Here is a 25,132-nt window from a genome sequence, read left to right as displayed (position 1 = left end):
TATATTAAAGATTAGTTACATAACAATTCGAGTTTATTTTTTCTATTGAATTTAAGTTCAATTAATAAATATTGTATTCTTTTTCTAAAAAACCTTCTAGTAGAATATTATACTTTGTTATAAACTGTGATTTGCTCATTTGATAAGACTATAAGAATTAAGAAATAACTTTCATGAATGGAGCATTTTTTTTCTTTTCATGAGAAAACAAATACAATTTTTGAGATTCAAATTATTTGTTCAAATAAAATTTGAACTTAAAATCAAGCTGATTTTAAATTATACGAAAGGAAATATGAAATTGTAAATATATTTTGGTCTATGAATGAGTCGTTAATTCATAGAAGGTTAAAGTACAACTATGAAGCATAAGAAATGTTGTTTCAAGTTCAAATTTTAACAGAAAGAGTAAAAAAGATGAAGCGTATACTAGTAAGTAGTAGCTTATCTAGATTCGCCGTCACGCAGGTACAACAATTGGACAAAATTGAATTCTTTTGAACTTTGTTTTTGCTATACTATTATTACTATTACACGGCACAGCTATATTTCAGCAAACCTTTCGCATTTTGAAAATTTCTCACCATATTATTATTTCTTTTCTTTCTCATCACAAATACTTCAAAAACTTTTCAAATCTCTCTCTTTCCGGCGTCTTCTCCCGTTCGTTACGCGTCAATCGGAGTAAAAACCCTAGCATTTCAACACATATTCTCACCGGTTTTACTTCCCTTTGACTCAGATCTTCACTCTTTCTTTCCTCGAATCTAGGGCTTTTCTCTTTTCAACTTCGATCTGTGAAGATCCCGTTGCGTGTTTTCTGTTGTTCAATCTGATCGGTCGATTCAGTTTGTCAACCGTCGATTTAGTTTGAGCTGTTCGATTTGAACTGTCGATTTAGTTTGTGAACAAAGAAGACAGTAAAAATGGAAGCAATCGAGGAATTGGAGCAGCTGTCAGATTCGATGAAGCAAGCTGCGTCTTTGCTTGCCGATGAAGATGTTGATGAAAATTCTTCCTCGTCTTCGAAACGGCCGTCCAGTTTTCTTAATGTGGTTGCTATCGGTGGCACTGTAAGTTGGTTATTTTATTTTCTTCTAGATACTTTTTGGTTTGATGAACATCTGTAGACATAAGTGTTCAGATTTGCTAGTTGGTGCGTGCTGATTCGATCTGTGGAACTTGTTGTATTGTGATCCGTATTACTCTCCTACGATCTAGGATTGTAGGCTCCTCCTTGCGGTTCTGATATATATACGTGCTTAATTAAATATGCAAAATTGGTTTCGTGATTGAACACATCATTTTCTTAGTTGAGATTGCAATTATGTTGAGGGATCTTTTACTATTAGTTGAATAGTGGAGGATCTATTTATGAAGTTGATGTTCTCTTCCTTTTCTGCTGGTATTTTCTTATTTGCTTTCAATCTATGTATGACATTGCTATTCTCTTTCGATTTGGTTTTGTAGCTGCTTGTTTCAGTTTATTTTCAACTAATGTTGCATCAAAATAGTTAAATAAGTCAAGGCGAATGACCCCCCTCCCTTTTTCCCCTTTGTGAAGGCTGAGTTCTGATTGGATGTACCAATTTCTGCTATTTATTTTGTGGAATAAAACCTTTGTTTAATCTTTTGCATGAATGGAACACAGAGAATAGAACACCTTCGGGGATAATTTCTTTTATGGTTATTGTATCATCAAAGATGTATGGCAGTATAGGTGTGTCCAGATGGCTTTCTAACTATTATGTTTGTGAAGCAAAAATACAAAATTTATTAGCTTGTGTAACTCACACCATTCAGTAACAATAACAAATTAAAATGATAGATTCATCTCAGATGACAATGGCATACAATTAGTGTGAGCATAGATTTAGAACTCATTTGTTTGCACTTAATGAAAGTTTTAATATTAATCATTCTGATCTTAAACATTCAGTCTGTTTTGTTTTAGGTCTGAATTTTAATAGTTCAGATCTTAATTATTAAGTGTTTTTCTTTAATGTTTCAACCACTCAATGGGTCTGAATAGATCCGAATGATTAAGATTTGGAGCAAAATCTTAATATCATTAAGACGTCTATCTAAAAATTTCTACAAAATTGTGATTCACCATTACCACCATTATCCACCATTATCAACTACCACTATTGCCCCCCACCATTGTCAACTATGTGCCACCACCCACCATCCTCGAGCACAACCATCACTATTGTCAATCACTATAATTAGTTGTCACTGCTACGGACCATCATTTATAATCATCATCACTAACTACCATTACTACCACAACCTTTTGTCACCATGTTATATATCGCTAACCATTGCCATTAGCTATCACTACCATCTGCCACCACTATCAACCGCCATCACCATCACCATCACCATCACCATTAGCTACTACCCACACCCTACCTATATTAGCCGACATCATCCCAATTGACATCCATAACTATGATTGCTAGCCATCACAACCACCAACCGTCATATAATATTTATGGAAATATAGTTTAGATTCATTTTGAATTTTGTATTTATTAATTTTAAAATAACTGCATACTTTAAGCACTGAGGTGTTAAAAGCAATCTTAATTATTTAGTAATTAGATCATAATACATCATCTTAACAGTTTAGATGTCTTTTTTGATTTAGACATCTAAATCTTAATGCACATTTTAATATATAGTTGGTAATGGAGATTAAAACATGTTAAATCTTAATGAAAACAAATGAGGCCTTAGAGTAATTCTACTTTCTAATGTCTTAATTACCATTCTTGCTAAACAATAATTTTGTTGCATAAAGTAATGTTATGATGCAAGGTAAGGGGTTATATTTCTTTATGGGTGAAACAAAGTGAGCGTGAAGTAATCCAAGATATGGTTTACTTCTTTGAATCTGTTCATTAATGATTTTAAATTATGAAAGAAAAAGGAGCACTAGGACTTTTTTACTATCTGTGCTTCACTTCCTCTTCTTTTTTGGTTTGTGATAATTCTTCTTTTACTAAATCTACTTTACAAGATCTTTTGATTTACTTCTTTCTTCTCCTAGTGTTTGAGTCCTTGCTTCACTTCAACTATCTTCTGCTGTCATCAAATCCTTTTCTATTCTGGTCTATTTTCTTATATGGATTATTATTTGGGAAGTTATTAGCATTTTCTACTGGAACTAATTATCAGTGTAGTTATAAGGGCAATTATATATGAAAGATAATATTGCAAATTAAAATACATTTTATGTTTGATTAATTGAAACTAAAACTTAGTAGTGGCTTGAAGTTCTTTGGACATGCCAAAATTATAGTCTAATTATTTTTAATTTGAGTTGTTGGGATAGTTGTCATTATTGAATTTTGGAAATCTTTATTGCGAACTTGTTGTTATAAGTCATAATTCTCATATTTTTTTAAAAATAACTTACACTATTTGTTGTGAAGAGCGGTTTGCTACTCTCTTTTGTGCAGGCACCAATTTCTTTTGTCCTCTTTGCTTTTAAAATTTTTATTGGTAATGAAGAAGTCTAAGAGAAATGAAAGTTGTCCAACCATTTCCCATATGCACCCAAAGGCTTTGGTTCAATGCCAAATGCAGCATAACATGAGCACACATTACTAGCTAGAGAGTTCGTTGATGCACTAAGGGGTCGTTTGGTGTGAGGGATAAGAAAGTTTTGGGAAAAAAAAATAGTCCTGAGATAAAATTTTATTGTCTTGTTTGATTGGCATGTTTGGGATAACTTATCCCACCATTTATACCATAGTGATGGGATAAGTTATCCCATATTCATGGTGGAATAAGATATCCTAACTAATCCCAGAATAATTAATCCTATGATAACTTATTCCCAACCAAATGACCCCTAAGTGGGCACATATTACTAGGTAGAGAGTTAGCTGATGCACTAAGTTTGGTATTTAAGTAGAGAAGAGTAAGGCTCTGTTTGGATGATTGTTATATTTTGTTTCATAATGTATTGTATTATATTGTATTGTGTTGTATTGTATCATATTGTCTTGTTCGGATGAAATAACGATTGTTTGGATAGATAATATTGTTTTCCATCATTACATAATGTCACATAGTAGCAATTTGAAAGATAATTCTACAAGAAAAGTGGGGTACACGGTAGAGCTACTATTAAAAGGTAGACTAAAAGATAAAATATGATTGTTAATTACTAATAAGTAAAGAAAAAATGTAGATGCAATCATGCAATCACACCAAGTTGGTCGTTACAAAAAATGGGACTTTTTGTGATACGATACATTAAAATTTTAAGTAACAATCAAAGTAAATATTGTATTTAAGCTAACAACACAATACAGTAGGTAACAACCATCCAAACAAAGTTGTAATGGGGCAAACACATTATTTTCCAAGTTTTGAAACTAAACCATGTTTACGAATATAAATAGAATCATTTCCCATGTGATGTGGAAATTTTTGCTAGCAAAGCTTTGGAAGATTTCGAAATCCGTTAGGTTGTCTTTTTTAACTTAGGGTGGAAGGAAACCATTTCTACAGAAGTAAGGCAGAAAATCTTTGGAATTGGATATTTTGTACAGGAAAAGGTAAGGAAGTATGGCAGAAAAGGACAACACGAGATTTTACTTGTGTGTGATTGGCAAGGGCAACCTTGAAGGAGAAAGTAGAAAAAGTCTTGGATAAGCATGCTTCTTTTTGTCATGTGGACAACATGGTTGGAATGAACTTGAACGTGCTTCTATGGAAGGGAGGAAAACGTTTCGATTGTTTAAAAAAGGTGTATTCAGAATTAAACATATGGTCTAATGCATTTTTTGATTTTGGAACAGATGTATTTCTGGATTTCATAGATTCTACAGAGGTTTCATGAATCTATACCCAGCTACTTTATGTAATGCTGCAGTACCTTCTTGATTCAGCCTGATAGTTTATTTTTATAATAATTTTTTTTATTGGCAAAAGAATGAGATTATACTTGTGCGATATGAGATAGAGACTTACTAGTGGGCAGTGGGGGAGCAATTTTACAGTTGAGAATTTGAGAAAATGACAGATTGTGTGTACCAGCTGGTGCTCATATGCAAACGTTCAGGTGAAGATGTGTGACCTTCTCCATGATGTCAGAGGCAGCTTGTTTGTGGTGTGCGATTTTGAGATGGTTCGGGTTGTAATGGACAATGTCGGGAACAATGAAGGAGTCACTCTCCATGTGGAAATTTAGAAGAAGAGAAGTTGAAGAGTTTGGGATGTTGCAACTTTAACATTCACGTGGATGATGTGGAGGGAAAGAATAAGCGAGCTTTCGATAGGAAATAAAATGACGGTATATTTGAGAAAGAACTTTCGTGCCTAGTTTCTCCGGGGTTCTCATGAGGTTCAGTTGTTAGAAGATTAGATGTTGTTCGTGAAGTGTCATATTATGTTGTAGCTTTTCTATATTTTGGTGTGATGTTGCTTGTTCGTATACTACAGATTTTTCTGTTATTAATTAAGTTACTTACCTTAGAAAACATAAAGATCTAGATTGAAAACTATTCAGGAAATTTAAATGACTCATCATATTAATCTAAATATCATCTTGGTAAAGAAACAACAAAACCCACAAAAAGATGTTGCTAGAAGGAGAAAAGATGTACATGTCAGAGGGCCTGCGTAGGATTATATGAAATAGAGGAGATGACATCATTTAGATGAGTGACAGGTCTCTTTATTTTTGCAATGGATAATCTTTTTTAGCTTAGCCCATAGCAATGTATAAATGTATACATATGGTGGATGGCTCAAGAGAATTACTTGAAGGGGTGATTTTTACTTGATATCCAAAGGTCCCAATGCTGACATACATGTGAGAGTGGTGTAATGATTAAACTTCTAAAGAAAATTGAACTTGGACCTAACCTGAAATAGCGCATGAGGTAAGGACTGCCCTTGTTTGTGATAGGGTTATTACTGTCTGTAGAGCTCTGCTTGATCTTCTTATATTATCAACAACAATTGTGCATGAGATGTCAATAAACAAATTGCTCCCCTCAATTGCTCTGAGGATATTGATATGCATTTAAGCCGTGTAAAACTTTTGCAGGGTGCAGGTAAATCAGCTGTACTGAACAGTCTAATTGGCCATCCTGCTTTGGTATGGTTTTTCTCTCCGTGGAATTAAAATGTTACTTTCCACATCTCATTTTGCCTTGTTAATTCTCAATCCCAAGTTTCAGAATCAAAGTCCTTTTGATGTCTAATATGATCGGATGATCCTTATATTCACAGCCAACAGGTGAAGGCGGTGCCACTCGTGCCCCCATTTGCATTGATCTAAAACGAGATAGTTCGTTGAGCAGTAAATCGATCATTTTGCAGATTGACAGTAAATCACAGCCAGTGTCTGCAAGTAAGCTTCTTAATTAGCTAATGGGTTTATGAGGAATGGTATTACACGAGCGAGGAGCTTACCCTTGGAGCAAGTGAATGAAAATCTACCAGTTATTATGTCCTTGATTGGATTAACATTTCTCTGTTTCATCTGTGCAGGTGCTCTTCGACATTCTTTACAGGATAGACTAAGCAAAATTTCAAGCAAGAGTCGTGATGAAATATATTTGAAGCTACGAACAAGCACGGGTGAGCATGCAAGACTGTTTTATCTGCAAATGATGTAGTTACATCATGATTTTGTATGCTGTGTACATCACCTTTTTTATTTGTTTATCTGGAGTCTTCTTTCTTGGATTAGGGTTTATTGGAAATTTCAACTATTCTTTTGCATTGGTGGAAGATTAAAACAAATAGGAAATTAATAATGTTGACGCACATAAACATGCTAATTTATCAAAATAGCATTTAGAACATGCTAATGATACCCAGGGGCTGCCCCGGAGGTGCAGTTATACAAAAATAAACTCGTTCATTTACTGCATGTGAAATGAACTGAACTATCATCCTCTCAACTTCCTGTACATTTCATTCTTACACCAAAAAGCTAAAAGTGATACATTTATATTTTAAATTACAAATGTTCTCTTTTTTGCCTTCAAAGTATCCATCCACCAAAGAGTCCCTGGTACAGTGTAATGGTAGTTATTTGGAGCACTGCCCTTTTCCGACTCGGCAGCAGATCTTTTGAAGTTTGACATGGACCATTTTTCTCCCAAATAAATTTAAAATACGCACCAAGCTGAGCTGTAAATTTGCAGTGTGTGAACAAGTTACTTGCATCCTCATAGCCTTCTTCACAGAGGATACACCTGTAGCAGATTATCATTCCTCTTCTTTGTAAATTGTGTTAGTTGTCTCTACTTGACTTTTGTTAACTTCCTGCCTGGAGATGTTTGCTAAATTGGATCAACTGTCGTTTTGCTAGTGTTTCATGTGACTTTTTCTTCTCCCTTTCTTTGCGTGGCTGTGTTCCTGGCTTTCGTTTGATCTACTTTTTCTTTTTACTGCATACAGCTCCACCATTGAAGCTGGTTGATTTGCCTGGCGTTGACAAGTCAAATCTTGATGATTCACTGGTGAGAATCCATGTAAATATCATGGCCAAATTTGTCAGACAGCTTAGACTTCGTGTTTACTGAGATTCCTTTCTGAACAGACTCAATATGTTGAGCACAATGATGCCATATTGCTGGTCGTAATTTCTGCTGCTCAGGCTCCTGAAGTTGCTTCATGTAAAGCTATCAGAATTGCGAAGGAGTATGACAGTGAATGTAGGTCTATCTATTCCAGATTGATTTGTGTCTTCCAGAAATAAGAGACTAAATGGATATTGTCTATTTGTAGCTGCTCATCCATTATCTTTGCACTGTCTGTTTCATATGTGAAACTCTTCACATGTTTGATTTATTTCTGTGCCACTAGGTACTAGAACTGTCGGTGTGATTAGCAAGATAGATCAAGCAGCTTCAGAGCCGAAAGTGCTTGCAGCTGTTCAAGCCCTTTTGTCAAATCAAGGACCACGAGGCACAGCTGATATCCCGTGGGTTGCCTTGATTGGTCAATCTGTTTCTATAGCTTCTGCCCAGTCTGGAAGTGTTGGATCTGATAACTCATTGGAGACTGCATGGCGAGCTGAGAGTGAAAGTTTAAAATCAATATTGACTGGAGCTCCTCAAAGTAAGCTTGGTAGGTTAGCTTTAGTCGAGACCCTTGCTCACCAGATACGCAGTAGAATGAAAGTCAGACTTCCGAATTTGCTTTCCGGGTAATCTCACCTGCTTGAATGCTTCTACTGATAGTTTGTATGAAAATCTAACAATCCATTTCATTGTTTTTATTGGTCAGCATAAGCAATTGGTGTTGGTCTATTTGTTTTAGATGCTAGTGGAGAAGTGCTTGAAAAGTTAAATGAGCCACTTAATTTTTGCACAATCAGGAGATGAGGAGATAGGGAGGATATGATAGTAGCATAGAATTCCAATTATACAGACAATAAGATAGGTTCTTTTAAGCAAGATCCGGATAATTTACATCGTGAAATTAAAAGGAAAATCATCAGTGATCCGGATAATCAAGTTCTTTGTTATTTCCCGTCTTCCTACTAATAATTGATATCATTGGTGATGCGATGTTCTTTCTGACCTAATCTAAGACTAGTAGTAAGTTACAAGAGGCTTTTAAATATTTTTAGTCATACTATCAAAGTTATTGGATTCCTTTCTTTTGCAATACTTAAAAGAGTCTCCATGGCTGAATTGGGGGATCAAAGATCGTAAGACTTCCCTAAGATGATGTGCTTTTTCCACATTTGACCGTAGAGGAAACCTTCATTTTTTCTTCTCGCGATTACTCCATCCATAGAATCTCTTTGTTGATCAAATTCTCTCTCGAGTCTGGAAAAATGTTAGTGTTTTTTTTATTGTTAGGCTTACTTATGTCATCTAATGACCCTTTTTCTTTCCTTGATTGATTGATTGATTGGTGTGCCATCTGTTGACTCATTCTTGGGATTTTTCTACTACAGGCTTCAGGGGAAGTCTCAAGTTGTACAAGATGAGTTGGTCAGGCTTGGGGAGCAAATGGTTCATAGTGCTGAAGGTACCAAAGCCTTAGCACTTGAGCTTTGCCGTGAATTTGAGGATAAGTTTCTGTTGCATATCACTGGCGGCGAGGTGGGTGAAATATAATAGAACTCTTTATTATTTTCATATTCACTCTTTGCAATGGTGAATTCTTAATATTTTGATACTATTTTTGGGTTGTAGATTCTCGTTGTTTTCCATTTACTCCTTTGTCTCAATATGTGTCTTACTTTCCTTTTCAGTTTGTTTCTAAAAAAATACCACTTTCTATTTTAACAACTCTTTAACTTCGATACCCCTCATAGCATGTTTAAGACTAAAAGATTCAAAGGGCATTTTGGTACGTTACACACATCTCTATCTTTTTTTTGATAATTGTGATGTCCTTGCCAGCTTATGCACACCCCAACTAATTCCACGGGCTACTTGCTACCTCCCACCAACACATGTACCAAGTAACTTTGTAATATACAAAGAGAGCAGTTGGAAAACTAACGACAAAATCAATTTAAAAATCAAAGTATAAGATTCAATTTTCTCGTCAAGATATTTTCTTCTTTAAAACCAAAACTCTTTCTGCTAAAAGTTTTCCATTTTTTACAATTCCTATCATAAAATTGTCTCTTCATTAAAAAGAACCCCAACAGTCAGTAATAGAAGGGTTAATGTTGTACCTTTCTTACTTTCCTCCAATATTGGCCCCCAAAGTTACAGTCCTTTTCATTTTTCTTTTTGTCCCTAAACTTTCTAAAACACACATAATCATTGCCTTCTGAAAACTGAAAGACAAAAGATCACTTTATTTGAATGCTTTACAAGTTTGACTCTACAGTTATAACCCAATTAGTGTCTTAGAGGGAAGGAACATGGTAGGGTGTAATGTTGAGTGGTATTCATTTATCTTTGAAAACTATAAAACAAAATCAAGATTGTGTTCTAAAAATAGAATTGGAAGGGCTTTCTGATCATGAACACACAAATTACAAAAATGAAACAGAGAAGCAATGGCTATCATTAATAAGCACACAAATTCAACTTGGTGCATATACAGAACATTGAAACAAAATCAAGATTGAGTTTCTAAAACAAAATTAATATGCCTTTATGATCCTAAGCACAGACCCAATAAAACAGATAGAACAAAATACAAAAAATTAAATGAAACAGCAGCAACGACTATCCTAGAACCGAGATAAGCACACAAATTCAACTTAGAGGTTGTTTGGATTGGCTTATTTCAAGTGCTTTGGGCTTGTAAGCTCTTTTTTAATTTTTGTGGTGTTTGTGAAAGATAAGAAAAATGTTTTTAAGCACTTATGTTGAGGTAAAAGAAGTACAAAAATAAGCTAAAAACTAAAAGTTGGTTATGACCAACTTATGACTTTTAGCTTTTAGCTTATAAGCTATTTTTAAAAAGCCAATCCAAGCACCCTCTATATATAATAGAAAATATTGAAAAAGAATCAAGACTGAGTTTTAAAAACCGAAACTAAAGGCCTTTCTGATCTCTAAACACAGGGGCAGATCCACAAAATACAACAAAAGTAAGCACACAACAAACAACACAAATTATAGAAAATAAAATGAAGCAGCAACTATCATACTACCAATAAAATCAAAATTGATTTTTTAAAACAGAATTAGAAGGCGTTTCAGTTCCTAATATAGTCCCAATAAACATATAGCAGAAATATACCAAACCTTAAATCAAAAAAGATTTCTAGAAAATTCTCAATTCTGCAACAAAGGTTGAAAAAAAATCAAACTTCGTCAAGTAGAATTCCCAAAATAGGAATGAAAATTGAAGTTCCACAACAAATGAAAGAGAAAATAAGCCAATTGATCTCAGTTTTTAACTTGAGAAGATAAAAGGATGAATCCCAAGTAAAATCAACTTTTCATTATTGTTCAGTTCTGGATCTGGTACTACCTGAAGATGAAAGGTCTTCAGTTCTTCGTGATGTATAATGTTCAAATGAATGGTCTTCAGTTCTTTGTGATGTATAATGTTCAAACTTATCTCGGCAAACACCAAAAAGTAAGTGGACTGGATAGAAACCTCCACAATGGTCACTGCAACAGAGTTGGAGAGAGTGGGCAAAAATAAGCTAAAATCTATTGAATTATTAAGACCATCTCCAACACAACACTAAATTTTACACCAAATGCTTATTTGGTGTTATGGACCCAACACCAAATTTTACACCATTTTGGTGTGTGAATAGTGTTACCAAATTTGGTGTAACACTATTCATCACACCAATTCACTTTATTGAATATTTTATTATTATTTCATTATACAAAACTTTTAATTAAACATAATATAAATTGTATGTTTTAATTAAATCTCTTGTATATTTAATTATTTTTTATGTAATATTTTTATAATATTAATTTTAGATATAAAAGTTAGCTTTTTTTATAAATTAATTTTTCTATATATGACTTTTCTTTAAAATTAAATTTATGTTTATTCTACTATTAATTATAATTGGATATGGTATAAAATAATTTTATATTAAACGACTATAAAAGAAAATAATATGAATTATATAAGGTGAATGTTTTAGAAAAAATTCGTTTAATGAAATAAGAAATAATAATATAATAATGAAGAGAGAGAAAAATATTCCTTTTTGGTGTAAAATTTGGTGCAGTGGGTTGGAGTTGATTTACACTAAAATAGTGCTGACACCAAATTTAGTGTAAAATTTGGTGTTTGGGTTGGAGATGCCCTAAGCTGGACAGCTCTATTAACAATGAACTGATTATCCCAATCTACCCACAAAACTTGAAATCTTTATTTTATTGTGAATATATATACACACACACTTGCACATACATACGTAGTGCGTGTAGTAGAGTTTCAAAAGATTTTCTTACGTGGGTTTTGGTGACAACCTTGGAGAAAGAAAAAGAAGAACCCGTTGTTGAAGAAGAGAAACTTCTATTTCTCCAATTTCTTTTGTGAACTATTTCTGTAATGGAGAGTTGCTTACTTTAGAGAAACTATTACGTGGAACCGTTTGTTGTGGGCTTCTGGCACTATAAGGATAACTTTTTAATATATGGTTAACTTTTCAGTTAATTTTAAATTCAAATTTTAGTTTGAAAAGTAGTTTTTTTTTTGTCCTAATACAATTATGTGGCATTTTTCTAAGATGTCACTTGGCCTAAGGAGAGGGCCGTTTCCTCTCCTTTTAATTATATACAGATAAGAACTTTGAGGAATGCGAGATTATCCATATAGATTTGCCTTTTAGATAGAGGAAAGCTTCTTTTGTTGTAATGGTGTCAAATGTTCATGCTCTAGTTATAATTCTTTACATGTATGGTTTGAGTTCTGTTTTCCCATTCGTCCTTTTGTTCAGTTATTTTCTTAATTCTTAAATGCCTAAATCAATCTCTGCTTCTTACACTGTAGCTCATCCTATGTTTTCTATGTCAGCATTATGTTTCATATATGGACTTTGTTTAATGAATATCTTGACTGATGTTACCCATACACAACATGAATTACACTGTAAGGTGACCTTTTTACTAGTCAAAACCAACAAAAAGGAAATTTTTGGCATATTATTAAAGCACATCTGATATGTAGTTGGGGTTCTTAAATTCTTCATCATGCATTCAGATTTTAAAGATGTTTCATTTCTTTCAGGGTGATGGATGGAAGGTGGTTGCAAGTTTTGAGGGGAACTTCCCGAATAGGATAAAGCAGCTCCCCTTAGATAGACATTTTGACATAAATAATGTCAAGCGGGTATTTGTTTTCTACCAATAGTTTCCAATAATGTGCAGTTTCACCCGTACTACTGACTGCAGTTTGTTCTTTGTTTGTTTCATAATTGTTTTTGCTTGCTGCCAGATTGTGTTAGAAGCTGATGGTTATCAACCCTACCTAATTTCTCCTGAGAAGGGGTTGAGGTCTTTGATAAAAAGTGTTCTGGAGCAGGCAAAAGAACCTTCACGTCTTTGTGTTGATGAGGTAAATGCCCTTCTGATTGTTTCAGCTCTTTGTGTTGGTTAGTCTTCTTTTTGCTCATTGTTCTTCATGTGTCTTTCTGTTACTCTGTGAATTTGCTTCAATGCATTGGCATAGTGTTCCAATAAATTAACCTCAAGTGGATTCATATCACCTTCATAATTGAACTTGTTCAGTGTTTAAAAAACAAAAAATTGGTGTCGATTTGAGATGCTGTTTCAACTCAAAATATTAGACTTAAAGCCTGTTTACAATTCTCCATACAGTGTATCTCATTCTCTTTAGTATAATCACGTGCATTTGGTCTTGGTCTTTTCCAGTTTGTTGTAGTTAATCCCTTAGTTTTAGTAATCTATGTAGATTAACACAGGTTGCGCGTACTGTTTAGGGATGGGTACAAAGACATGGAATTTTCAGAAGTTAGCAGAAGATGACACCATTAGGACGTGATTTTTTTTTTCTTCTGATAACCGAGAAATCCGTCTGTGACCCGCCCTTTGGACCAATCACAGCCTTCTGAACTCGGTGGATAATGGTCCCGCCCCTCTACCATTCTCCACTTAAATACCGGGCTACGCTTTGCATGGTGTGGGGCTTGAACCTGAGGATTAGCCTCTTGATCCTGGTGTACTACGTGGTCCCTGATTGTATAGATGTTTGAGTGCCCGAAAATCTCTGTGCGCTATCTACCTTTTGGTATACTGCATGTATGTGGGAGCATTTTTCCAAGTCTATATAATTATTTCTCAAAAAGCTATTTTGGCTTTTGTAAATGGTTGCACTCCTCTTGAGTGCCATTTCTACTAACTTTCTGTATTTAGCTATCTTGAAAGGAAAAAGAAAAAATAGAAAATTAAAGAAGCAAGAGTAACCACTAGGTTCTTATGTTGGATGTTTTTCTTGGCTATCAGTAGGTGCTTCTACAAGCTCTGAGTTATGTTCTAATCCTTACCTCTATATGTGAATCTTTAAATAGGTGCATCGTGTACTTGTTGATATTGTCTCCTCTGCTGCAAATGCCACGCCTGGACTTGGACGATATCCTCCTTTCAAGAGAGAGGTAATGATGTCTAGCAGCTCAGATTCACCTTTGTAGTTAATATGGACACACACACACAAATGTTTATAGTTTGACTTTTCATGGAATATTTGCTCGGTATACTAGGTTGTAGCAATTGCTTCCGATGCATTGGATGGATTTAAAACTGATGCCAAGAAAATGGTAGTTGCCCTTGTCGACATGGAGCGAGCTTTTGTCCCCCCTCAACACTTCATCCGCTTGGTGCAGAGGAGGTATGTTTGATGATTGTCTTCATTTCTTAGAAGTTATCCCTATCAAATACTTTTATAGCATGTCTACAATTAAACTTTTTTGATTTTTATCATCTTGATCCCTGTTTGATGATTGATCTCTGTAATCTTGGCTTCTTGGTAATCAGTGTCAGAGTTTATGATAGAATATGAGACTGCATTGTTGACATATGATGTTGTAATATCAGGAAAATTGATTGCAATAACCAGGAAATATAATATTTTAAGCTAGAAATGCACTTTTGGTTTGTCACTATATTTTTACGTAGTATAGCTAATAGTGTTGGAATGCTTAAATAATTAGAAATTTGAATATTTTTATTTCAATGATGGGATACATGTTATTTCTGTTCTTGTTTTGTTCAGTTTCATCACCTTTTTGGTGCTCAGTCATTTGATGTGATTGACACTGCACTTTACTTGCCATCTTTTTTAGAGTTATTGTTTCATGCGAATCAAAGCTTGAATCTCATGGCTGAGATAATTGTTTGTACTGATCTATGATGACAAATGTAAAGAGGGGACATTAGGACGCATATCCTTCTTTCTCTTCTGGCAAAAAAGAAATCACATATACTAATCTCAAGATGTGCAAACTGCAAAACATGTTGGTGTAAGTTCTTTGTAGCTACTATTGGCTTTTATATGGAAACTGATTAAAAAACCCGGTTCTTATATTACCAAATTGTGTAGCACAAATTATAATGCATGCTCTATATGTGTGCAGAAAAACTGACGAGGAGGTACAGTTAATCATTATTTGATTTGTTTGTTTGCATCTTTACTGATTATTTGAGGCCAATCTTTTCATGCTACTGTGTTTCTTTGTAGGACCAGTTGCTTTGCTTTTCTTTGGTTCTTTTAGTTAGCCACTATAAGAGATAACATTGGAGAAATAAAGATGGTTGCTTCCAGTATTCTTTCCTAAAAGTATCTTTTTCGTTTCATGAATTGCTGGTTTTGGTGGTATTTTCTAGTGATAACTATAGAACATACGCATGTTTAACAAAGTTAACCACTCTCACAATGTCCATGTGCGACTGGCTCTTTTCCAGAATGGACAGACAGAGACGTGAGGATGAGCTAAAAAATCGGGGTTCTAAGAAGGCACATGAAGCAGAGCAATCAATATTGAATAGGGTAATCATTTTTCTTTTTCTCGAATTATCTGCCTTGGATTATTATTTCATTGAACTCATGTCTTGCAACAAATTGCCTTGGGAACTTACCTATTTATTATTTATATTAGTTTGTGTTCTCTGTATGTTTTTTATGTTCTGTAATTATTAACTTAAGCTTATTAGTTATCTTCTCTATACTGTTTTTTAAGTGTTCTTAATTATTAACTCAGGCAACTAGCCCTCAAACTGGAAGCCAGCAAGGTGGAGGAAACTTGAAATCTATGAAAGAGAAACCAAGCCAGCAGGACAAGGATGCATCCGAAGGCTCAGCTTTGAAGACTGCAGGGCCTGAGGGAGAGATAACAGCAGGTATCCATCCATCTCTTTCTGTTTATATCTTGTGTTAGGTATGTTTGTGTTCCCTTTTAAAATATAGTTGTCATTAGTATGAATTGCCTAACTTGGGGTTAAGGATTTGTGCATTCTGTTCTTCCTGAAATTGTTGTTTGACTAGCTGCCAAGGTCAAAGGTGGATTAATTCATTGTTCTCCCAATTGAATTTTTGAACGTGTAACATTTGTTTCTTTGATAGGTTCAAAATGGTTTTGATGCCATTAGAAGCAGTAATATTTAGTCATCTTGAAAAGATAGTGGTTAATTGATCCTGACTTGTCGTCTTAGTACATCTAGTTTATTACTGTTATTTATCATAGCTTTTATAACTGCCAGGATTCTTATTGAAGAGAAGTGCCAAAACAAATGGGTGGAGCAAGCGATGGTTTGTTTTAAATGAGAAAACTGGAAAGGTCAGTAGGTGACATGCTCATCACTTTTTACATTATAGAGATAAATTGGCCTTCTACTACCAACTTGATGTAATCTATCAACCTTCAAAAATGATGTGAAAAGACCCCTGAAGACTTGATAATATTTTCATCTTTAACCCACAGATACAAATGTATGGTGAATGTTTGATTTTCTTCTTTTACCATAACTAATGTAACCTAAAAATCAGGAATATTTTTTTGATGCATAACTGTCGCTGTAGTGTTTCCTTTTTGAATGTTTCTGTCATTGAAGAAAATTTAAACCACGAGTTAATTTATGTGGGAACTATACATAACCTTTTGGTGAAGTTCCTCTAATCAGATGTCCTTTTTTCAGCTTGGATACACGAAGAAACAAGAAGAACGCCATTTTCGTGGTGTCATAACATTGGAGGTATTTTATATCTTTCGTAAATTTAATTATATATTTCAGTTTTTTCTTAAATGCAAATTATATTAATTGATTGTCAGAATGGGCAGAACCATACAAAATGATCAGAAATACATGCACAAAATTATGGAGAGTTAAGGTGATAGTGGATACTAATTGAATACGTATGCAGCCCCTTAAAACTTGTAAAGTTTTTTCATTTAGACACCTAGGCTAAGGGTAGTACCTATTGAATACCTTAGGTTTACTGAAAATGTGTCTACTGAACACTTAAATGATAGTCTCTCACAATAATAAAGTGCGTACTCTCTGGTATGATAATAAGAATCAATCAATACGTGACATGTGGAAATTTTAAAAAGGTCATCTTCTAAATTTTTTTTTTTTTATCAGAATCTCCCCAACACCCCACCCCACCCCACTGGAAACCTCGCTGGTGATGATCTCTTTCTCATCTCCCAATATCTGTTTCCTTTCCTTTGTCTCTTTAAATGTTTTCTCCAATGGCTCCATAAAACAATGTGACCTTCAAAAATATCAGTCTTGATTCTTCCCATAGAGAAGGACTTGATGCTTACTAAGATTCAGTGAAAGACCACGAGGATGAGCTAGAAGGGTGAGAATCATGAGATCAATGGAGATCATTTGAAGGTTAAAAATCTGTTTTTTTTTTTTTTTTTTTGAGATTGGTGATTGTTTCTATTTCTTTAAATCAGTACATGGGTTGTACTGAAAACCATATTTACATAATGAACTCTAAAGGCACTGTCCTATCCCTATAATGAATACCCTTACAAAACTTATTAGTACTCCTACACAGTTGTTCAATTTTAATGTCATTCTCAACTCTATCCCTGACTGGGTCTTTGATTTTAGGCCCTTTTGAGGAGGGTATCTTTTTGGTTAATATCAGCCCGGCTCGCATGGACTTCCGGTCTTTCTTAGTTGACAACTTTTTTATTGCAATTTGAAGTTCTCTAGTTACTTCTGCACAAGCAACAACAGTTATGGATTTGATTTCTAAAACATCAATGATAGAGACAGTGTCATTAGAGTAGATTTGATTACACCAAAAACACAAAGTTAGAGTACAATTCAATTTTACTTGCTGCATATTACTCTCCCTATTCTCAAAAACTTAAGATAGACGGTCCACCAAATAGTAGCAGGAATGATTCTCCAGTTGCTTCTGTTCTTTGCTTGTAATCCTGCTTCTTCCCAACTGTATAAGGCCTCTGCAATTCTACCAGGCATGACCCATGAGATGTTTTTGAGCCTTAGGAATAGACTCCACAATTGGCCAGTGACCTTGCACTGGATGAACGAGTGATTGACTGTTTCTGCAGTTTCCCCACGAAAAAAAACATCTTGAACACAGTGTAATCCCCCTCTTCATCAAATTCTCCTGTGTCAACACAACTTCCTTAGCCAGTAGCCACACAAAACAGGCCACTTTGTGCGGGATCTTTGCCTTCCAAATGTGTTTCCAGGGCCATTTGGATGCCTGCATAATTGGGTGGTTCAACTTCCTATATGCTGCACTTACTTTAAAAGTCCCAGTACTGTTCCCCAACCACTGCAATCTGTCCTTCCCTGTCTCCAAGCCACTCAATTGTTCAATGACGCTGAAGAGTTTTGTAACTCTTGGAATTTCCTAATCATTGAGGTGCCTTCTAAATATAATATTCCACCCATGAGGTGTCCATTGTTCAGCTATTGTACTTTGTTGCTGAAGAACCAGAGTATGTATGTACGGGAAAAGTGTCTCCAGATTTCCTGCTTCATGCCAATCCTCCTTCTAGAATCTAGTTTTAGCACCATCTACCACTTTAATCTTGGTGTTTGGTTTGAATTCATCCCATAGTGATCGGATGGATTTCCATAAACTAACACCATAGGGAGTGGTAACTTCCTTTGTCATCCAATTGTCACTTTCTTCATATTTTGCTTTTATGATTGTGCCCCCATAAATTCTGATCATTGTTGGAATACCTCCAAAGCCACTTCATTCTCAAAGCATTGCTTTGATTCTTAAGGTTCTTGATCTCTAAACCCCCAACTCTCTTATTGTAACAGTTGATGGAGAGGTACAAATGTCATGATCCAGAAATTTAAGTCAGGATACAAAGCAAACAAAAAGCTTATGGTATACTCTTAGATCCATCCTTTCTAGCTAATCGAAGAAAAAAGAATTGAAGGAGCTTGCAGCAGCCTTAAATATCCCTAAAAATTGTGGGCTTGCACGAGCCAGTTGACACTTAATCTATAAAGCTGCCGACTTTTAGTTGTTGGCACTTTTCTTTCATATTTCAAAATCTTTGAGACAACTATTTATGTTTGGGTGGTTTGCATGGTGGTGGAGACATGGTGGTGGGTGAGGTGGTGAAGCAGTGGCTATGGTGGTGAGGAGAGGAGGAAGGAGATTGGAGAATTTGGAATGGGAAAAATAATTAAATGAAGCTCTTCTCAAGTGCCTATAAGCAGTGTATAACACACAGTGCCATGTCAGCAATGTGTGTCTTATTGACACAATTAGTCTTCTCTTTAGGTGTTCAATAGGTACTACCCTTGGTTTAAGTGCTTGGATTGAAAATCTTGACAAGTTTTAGAGGCTGCATATGTATTCAACCATGGATACTTGAGCAAAGTAGTAAATAAACTAGAACAATTTGTAGTTCCATCAGTATTCTTTACTCCTTGCCTCTGGCTATGGTTCACATTCAACAGTGTGTTGATTTTCTTTCCAGTCCGTGAAACAGAATATCCTCAAACCTTGGACCTTAGAACCTACCTTAGCCCTTTGACTTGAGATTATTTTTTTAGAAAGTCTTTTTTGTTCCTTCTTATTGCTTTTTCTTTGTACTCTTGAAAAAAGTACCTCATACTTAAGTTACTGTTTATTAAAAAAAAAGTACCTCATACTTTACTTCTTTTTTATTTAAGCTCATTAAAGCTTCTCACAGTGCTTTGTTCAGCATCCTAAATTGGTGCACTCTTGGGTATGCTTGACATTGCTCTTTCTAGACTGCCTCCATTTTCATGACCTAATTGTCAGTGATTGAAGTTGGTATGTTTACTGGAGTCTTGGTTTACTTGCAATTTGATGGGACCACACGCTATGATGGCAAATCATACGTAACAATTTGGCAGGAACTGCTTGCAACTGTAGTATCATTTCTAGAACTATTTTGGGTCGTATAGTCATGTGTTCTAAACATTTACGTTGTCTCTGCAAAAGGGAAAATATATCGAATCCCTATTTACAATTACATGGTCATGTGATCCACAGGAATGTATTCTTGAAGAAGTTACTGATGAAGAAGAAGCTCCTGCGCCTACCAAAAGTTCCAAGGACAAAAAGGCAAATGGGCCTGATGTTGCAAAAGCACCCAATCTTGTATTTAAGATAACAAGTCGGGTTCCATATAAAACTGTTTTAAAGGGTACACTATAAACCTCTGGAACCGTTTGCTTCTTATGGTTTGTTTTTTATTTAATGCTCAGAAGAAAATATATAATTGGTTGCAGCACACAGCGCTGTTGTCTTGAAGGCTGAGAGTGTGGCAGATAAGACAGAGTGGTTAAATAAATTGCGAATTGTCATCAGCTCTAAAGGCGGTCAAGTAAAGGGTGAATCTGCCCCACCTATACGGCAAAGTCTTTCAGATGGATCTCTTGTAAGAAACTATTCGTTGATTTAACCTATTCTGCAAATTTAGATTTCCCTGATAAGTGCTCTTGTTCAGCAAATAATAAGTTAAACTTTTGGTTTGTGATCTTCATTTTTGTATTTGTTCTCTTTCTGATAGTTGTATTTTGAGTTGCCTGTTGTGGTTTTCTTAAGCCTTTGAACTAATTCCCTGACCAATTGTTCTATGTTTATTAATTCTGCTGCATGTTTTAGGAAACAATGACTAGAAGACCGGCGGATCCTGAAGAAGAACTTCGATGGATGGCTCAGGAAGTGCGTGGTTATGTTGAAGCTGTTCTTAACAGCCTTGCAGCCAATGTACCAAAAGTAGGTCTTAAGTTTGCATGTTGTGTGCACCTTTCTTTGTTCTTTTTGTGTAAAGCCATCTCACATGGTGCATTGTTTATTTGGTTTCAGGCAGTTGTTCTCTGCCAAGTAGAGAAGGCAAAAGAAGACATGCTTACTAAACTGTATAGTTCTATCAGGTAAGCAGTTCAACTTTCTCTTACGGATTCTATGTCTCAACATCTTTTATCTGCAGTGGCATGTTGTATTTGCTTGTGTTGACAGAGGTGTAGTCGCGAATGATCCTAAGGGTTATGACTATTCTATGCTTGTCAATAAAGAGTTATGGCCATTATCCAAAGGACCACTTGCAACTCTATTTTCTCTTCCACTATTTGAGCGGCCATCTTTCTAAAATAATTTTCTTTCCTAGAAATTGAAATGTATGTGCTTTCATGTACACGAGTTACGTTGAACTTGTTTCTTTACCTCACTACTAGTTTCTCATTTGTTATTTGTTGGAGATAGCTTAGAGTCCTCTTCGTAATAAATTGATAGAATGAAATATAGACATTCAATTTGGGCCGAAAGAGGAGTAATTGTGTCATGGAGACTTGCAGTTACTGCAAGAAACTGTGTTTAAATCATCATCCGTGGAGATAGTTTTTGTTTATTTTCTTTTGGGTTTAGTAAATTGGATATTTCATTTTTCTTGGTATTCTTCTGGGTTTAGTGTGTTGACATTGTTTGACTTATTGTGTTTTAGCGCCCAAAGTACTGCAAAGATTGAAGAACTGCTCCAGGAAGACCAGAATGTAAAACGCAGGAGAGAGCGCATTCAAAAACAATCTTCTCTTCTTTCTAAACTTACTAGACAACTCAGTATCCATGACAATAGAGCAGCAGCTGCTGCCAGCTACGCAAATGGTGAAGCAGGTAATCATCATCCCTTATAGGTGGTTCATTTGTTTTCCTTGTCCGAGGACAATTTAAGTCCTCTATGTTTATTTGCTCAATTACTTTGTTTGTATTTAATTGAAAATGTTGGTTATCTGTTATTAAGATACAACAGACTTCCCGTGTACCCTTGCCAGCACTATGCTTAAAGTTTTTCCACAATTGCTGTTAGTCCTTACTTAATATTTGTCCTGGCTAGCTCTGTCTCCCTAGTCTGGATTCTGTTGCACTAAAACTGCAATCCAGGACCTTTTGGAGCCATGATTTGGGGTAAATTGATGCAATGGTTAATAATACCACCTCTTTTTTAAAAAAACCTCAAAAAAATAAAATAAAATACCACCTATATAAAAAACACCTTAGAATACCATCTCTTTTTTTGCCCTCCCACCCCCTGAACTGGGATGCCATACCTGTATGCTTTCTTCTGTATCTGCAGGTTTTGATTAGTGATTGTTGTCTTTTTGATGCGTTTTTTATTTTGCTTACACATTTCAATTCATGCTCTGCACTTCACTTCTGCAGAAAGTAGTCCAACAGCATCAAGCCCGTCATCTGGTGATGATTGGAGGTCTGCATTTGATGCTGCTGCAAATGGCCCTTCTAGTCTTTCTAGGTATGGATCCAGTGGCAGTAGTCGCCATTACAATGAGCTTGCTGAAAATGGTGATACAAATTCACGCTCTAGTTCTGCTAGCCGTCGCACCCCTAACAGGTTGCCACCTGGCCCACCACAGTCTGGATCCGGTTATAGATCTTAAAATTAGGTAATTGAGACGATTGATCCATATATTCTTGTTTGGGGTGGTTTCTTCTTGCTTTTCCCAGTGAGCCCTTTCCAATATTGAGTATGTTGTACTAGTATTGTAGAATTGGTATACCGCATCTTTGTAGATAGATATTTTAATTAAATGTCATCCTCCCCGCATTTTTGTCTCAGTTGCTGGAGTTTGAATTGTTCCAACAATGATTCCATTGATAATTTCCTTTCATCAGAGACATTTCTTCTGTAATTCAAATGTATTGGTTGCTACAGTATGTATTCTTATAGTTATATAGAAAGCATTTTGCTTTCTTTTTGTGCCATTTGACGACATAAAAATCTTTTGATTCCCGTGCCAATATTTTACATTTAACTCGAATTAACTTCGTTAGTCCCAATTTTTCTTCTTATTATTTCATTGACCTTTTCTAACAAGACTTGAGACAAAATCAAATATTGTCAAAGTTGGTATTCAGAGTTTTAATGAAAAAACTATTAAGAGGTTACATGCAAACCTAGATAAACCTTTGAAATTGGGATCGTCAATCTACCAGTTACTTTGCTAATCCACTGAGAATTGGATACTCATAGGCAGGGGTGTACAGTATCTGTCCTGAATTTTTAAATTTATAAATCAAATCAAACAAATAAAACTTGGGTTTCTTTTGGGTTCCTTCGGATATCTCAAAGATAAAATCAAATTATTTGTGGTTAATTTTTAAATAACTTACATAAATATACTATATTAATAAATATTTACCATTTATAGCAATAACATTTTTCTTTTCACTTGATCACTTTTAATACATTTATTATATAGTTTAATATATATGACAAAGAATAATTTATTATTCACATATAATACAAGTTTTATTGATGGATAATACAGTTATAACACATTTTAATACAATTATAATACAATTTGTCAGTTTCTTAACAAACAAGCATAATATATTAAAAAACAGTTATAATACATATATATTGCATATATAATTCACTTTTAATACATATTGCAGATTTAACACAGTATTGCTATAAATGGTAATAAATAAAAAATATCGCTAAAATCAGTAATTATTTATTAAAAGGTAACCATCCAAGTAATTTTTTCTTTATAAATCAAATCAAACTAATAAACCTCGGGGGTTTTCAGATTTTTCTAGTGAAGTATTCATATAAAAATATAATTAACTAGTGCTTCAAATATTTCTGTAGTCCAACTAAAATACAACTATCTAAGGTGTTTCTTAAGAAAATAACAGAAAATATGAGATGAATGACGACATTAAAATAATCAACAAAAAATAATAATGAAATCAGATAAAGTAGATATTGCAAATTAATAAGTCATAATAAAAATTATCATAATTTAAAAGTACTAAATAATGCTAAACTAAGTCTAACAAGTGTAGAATAATTACATGATTAACCACTAAACAAAAATTAAAGTAAGCTATGTATATTAAATGTTTAAGCAAAAAGAAAAAGGAAGATACACTCTCTTCTCTCACATGCTTATACCCTAATATTTTCTGACTAATAGCTAGTGGAATGGCCAAGTTGGCCGTTGGCCAACCTCGTATTGCTGGTCATACATTACCTCTCTATTCTGATACTTCGTTTCCAATACTTCAACATCCTAAAGTCGTTTCTTTAAACCCTAAAAAGTTGCCTAAGGTACATAATCGTTTGTCTGCGAAGGAAGATAATAATGTTGTATCCTCACAGATGAGTCTTGGAAAGATAAACTATGCTGATCTGATTAAATACTCAACACCTCAGCAAAGAAACCATGGTGCGATGCCACCAATCCCAATTAAGCAAATACAATACGTAGAGGGAGTGCCTAGAATCACATGGACGGAAGAGGAAGTGGACAAAATGAATGTGATTGAGAATCTATAGTTTCTAGTGATTGAAAAATTCTCTTATGGTTGGCCAGAGATGATCTGAGAGTGCAAATGCCTAAACAATTGCAAATTCCTAAACAATTACAGGTCAAAGGTGATTGTAATATTGACCTGATAAGGAATAGGCATATATTAATACAGTTAAGGCGCATGGAAGATTTCGTTAATATAATGTCTAAAAATGCTTCCTACATTGTTGCTAAAGATGGATATGCGTATAAAATGTGACCTTTAATTTATGATGCCAAATTCAAATAAGATGAGGAGACCACTCAAGCTATGGGTTGGATTTCTCCCCCCCACCCCCCCCCCCCCACCCCCCAAAGCTCTATTCTCATTAACATCGGTTGTGGGAAAGCCGGTGCAGTTGGACTTGACAATAATTAATAAGACTTGTCCAAGCTGTGCGAGAGTCAAAGTTCAAGTGGACCTTATTGCTAAACTTCTTGAGTGGGTGGAGATAGAAGTGATTAGCCTAGGAATGAAGAGTACAAGGATTGAGAAGATCAAGATCCAATATGACTTTCTGCCTAAGTATTATCGCACCTGTAAGCTGCAAGGACATAATGAAGAAGAATGTAGAACAAGGGGAGATACCTCAACATCAAGTGCATGAGCGAAATCATCAGATCAACATGAGACAGAAAGGGTACGTGAAAAGATGGTGCCCAATTCAAAAAGTATTCATCATGGATAGGACTGGAGATAATCATGGTGCTATCCAAGCAGGTTCCAATGGTAAAGAAATGCTGGTGACTGGCAATGCCTTTGGTTGTCTGGAATAGGAGGCACAATATGATCACCTTGATGTGGAAAAATATGATCCGATCACAATGCAATAATCAAGTAAAGAGGAGGTACAACTAAGCCAAATTGAAATAACACTAAA

At 34.9% G+C, this 25,132-nt stretch overlaps 1 protein-coding gene across 1 annotated transcript; it reads left to right on the top strand.

Moving 5' to 3' along the window:
* The first annotated feature begins 619 nt into the window (after positions 1–619).
* LOC125821736 (dynamin-2A-like) lies at positions 620–22,555 on the top strand. Its single transcript, XM_049501119.1, has 22 exons — positions 620–1,073; positions 6,071–6,121; positions 6,256–6,376; positions 6,517–6,606; positions 7,435–7,496; positions 7,577–7,691; positions 7,843–8,185; positions 8,945–9,092; positions 12,664–12,765; positions 12,871–12,990; positions 13,964–14,047; positions 14,153–14,280; positions 15,354–15,438; positions 15,650–15,788; positions 16,149–16,225; positions 16,584–16,640; positions 19,927–20,080; positions 20,166–20,314; positions 20,542–20,655; positions 20,746–20,813; positions 21,380–21,549; positions 22,096–22,555. The coding sequence occupies exons 1-22, from the start codon at positions 927–929 to the stop codon at positions 22,329–22,331; spliced, it is 2,760 nt and encodes a 919-aa protein (XP_049357076.1). The 5' UTR covers positions 620–926; the 3' UTR covers positions 22,332–22,555.
* Positions 22,556–25,132: the final 2,577 nt, after the last annotated feature.

Source organism: Solanum verrucosum, unplaced genomic scaffold (genome assembly GCF_900185275.1).
Source record: "Solanum verrucosum unplaced genomic scaffold, falcon-dt-bn FXZP01000210.1, whole genome shotgun sequence".
NCBI lineage: Eukaryota > Viridiplantae > Streptophyta > Magnoliopsida > Solanales > Solanaceae > Solanum > Solanum verrucosum.
This window is presented reverse-complemented; position numbering and strand designations above follow the sequence as displayed.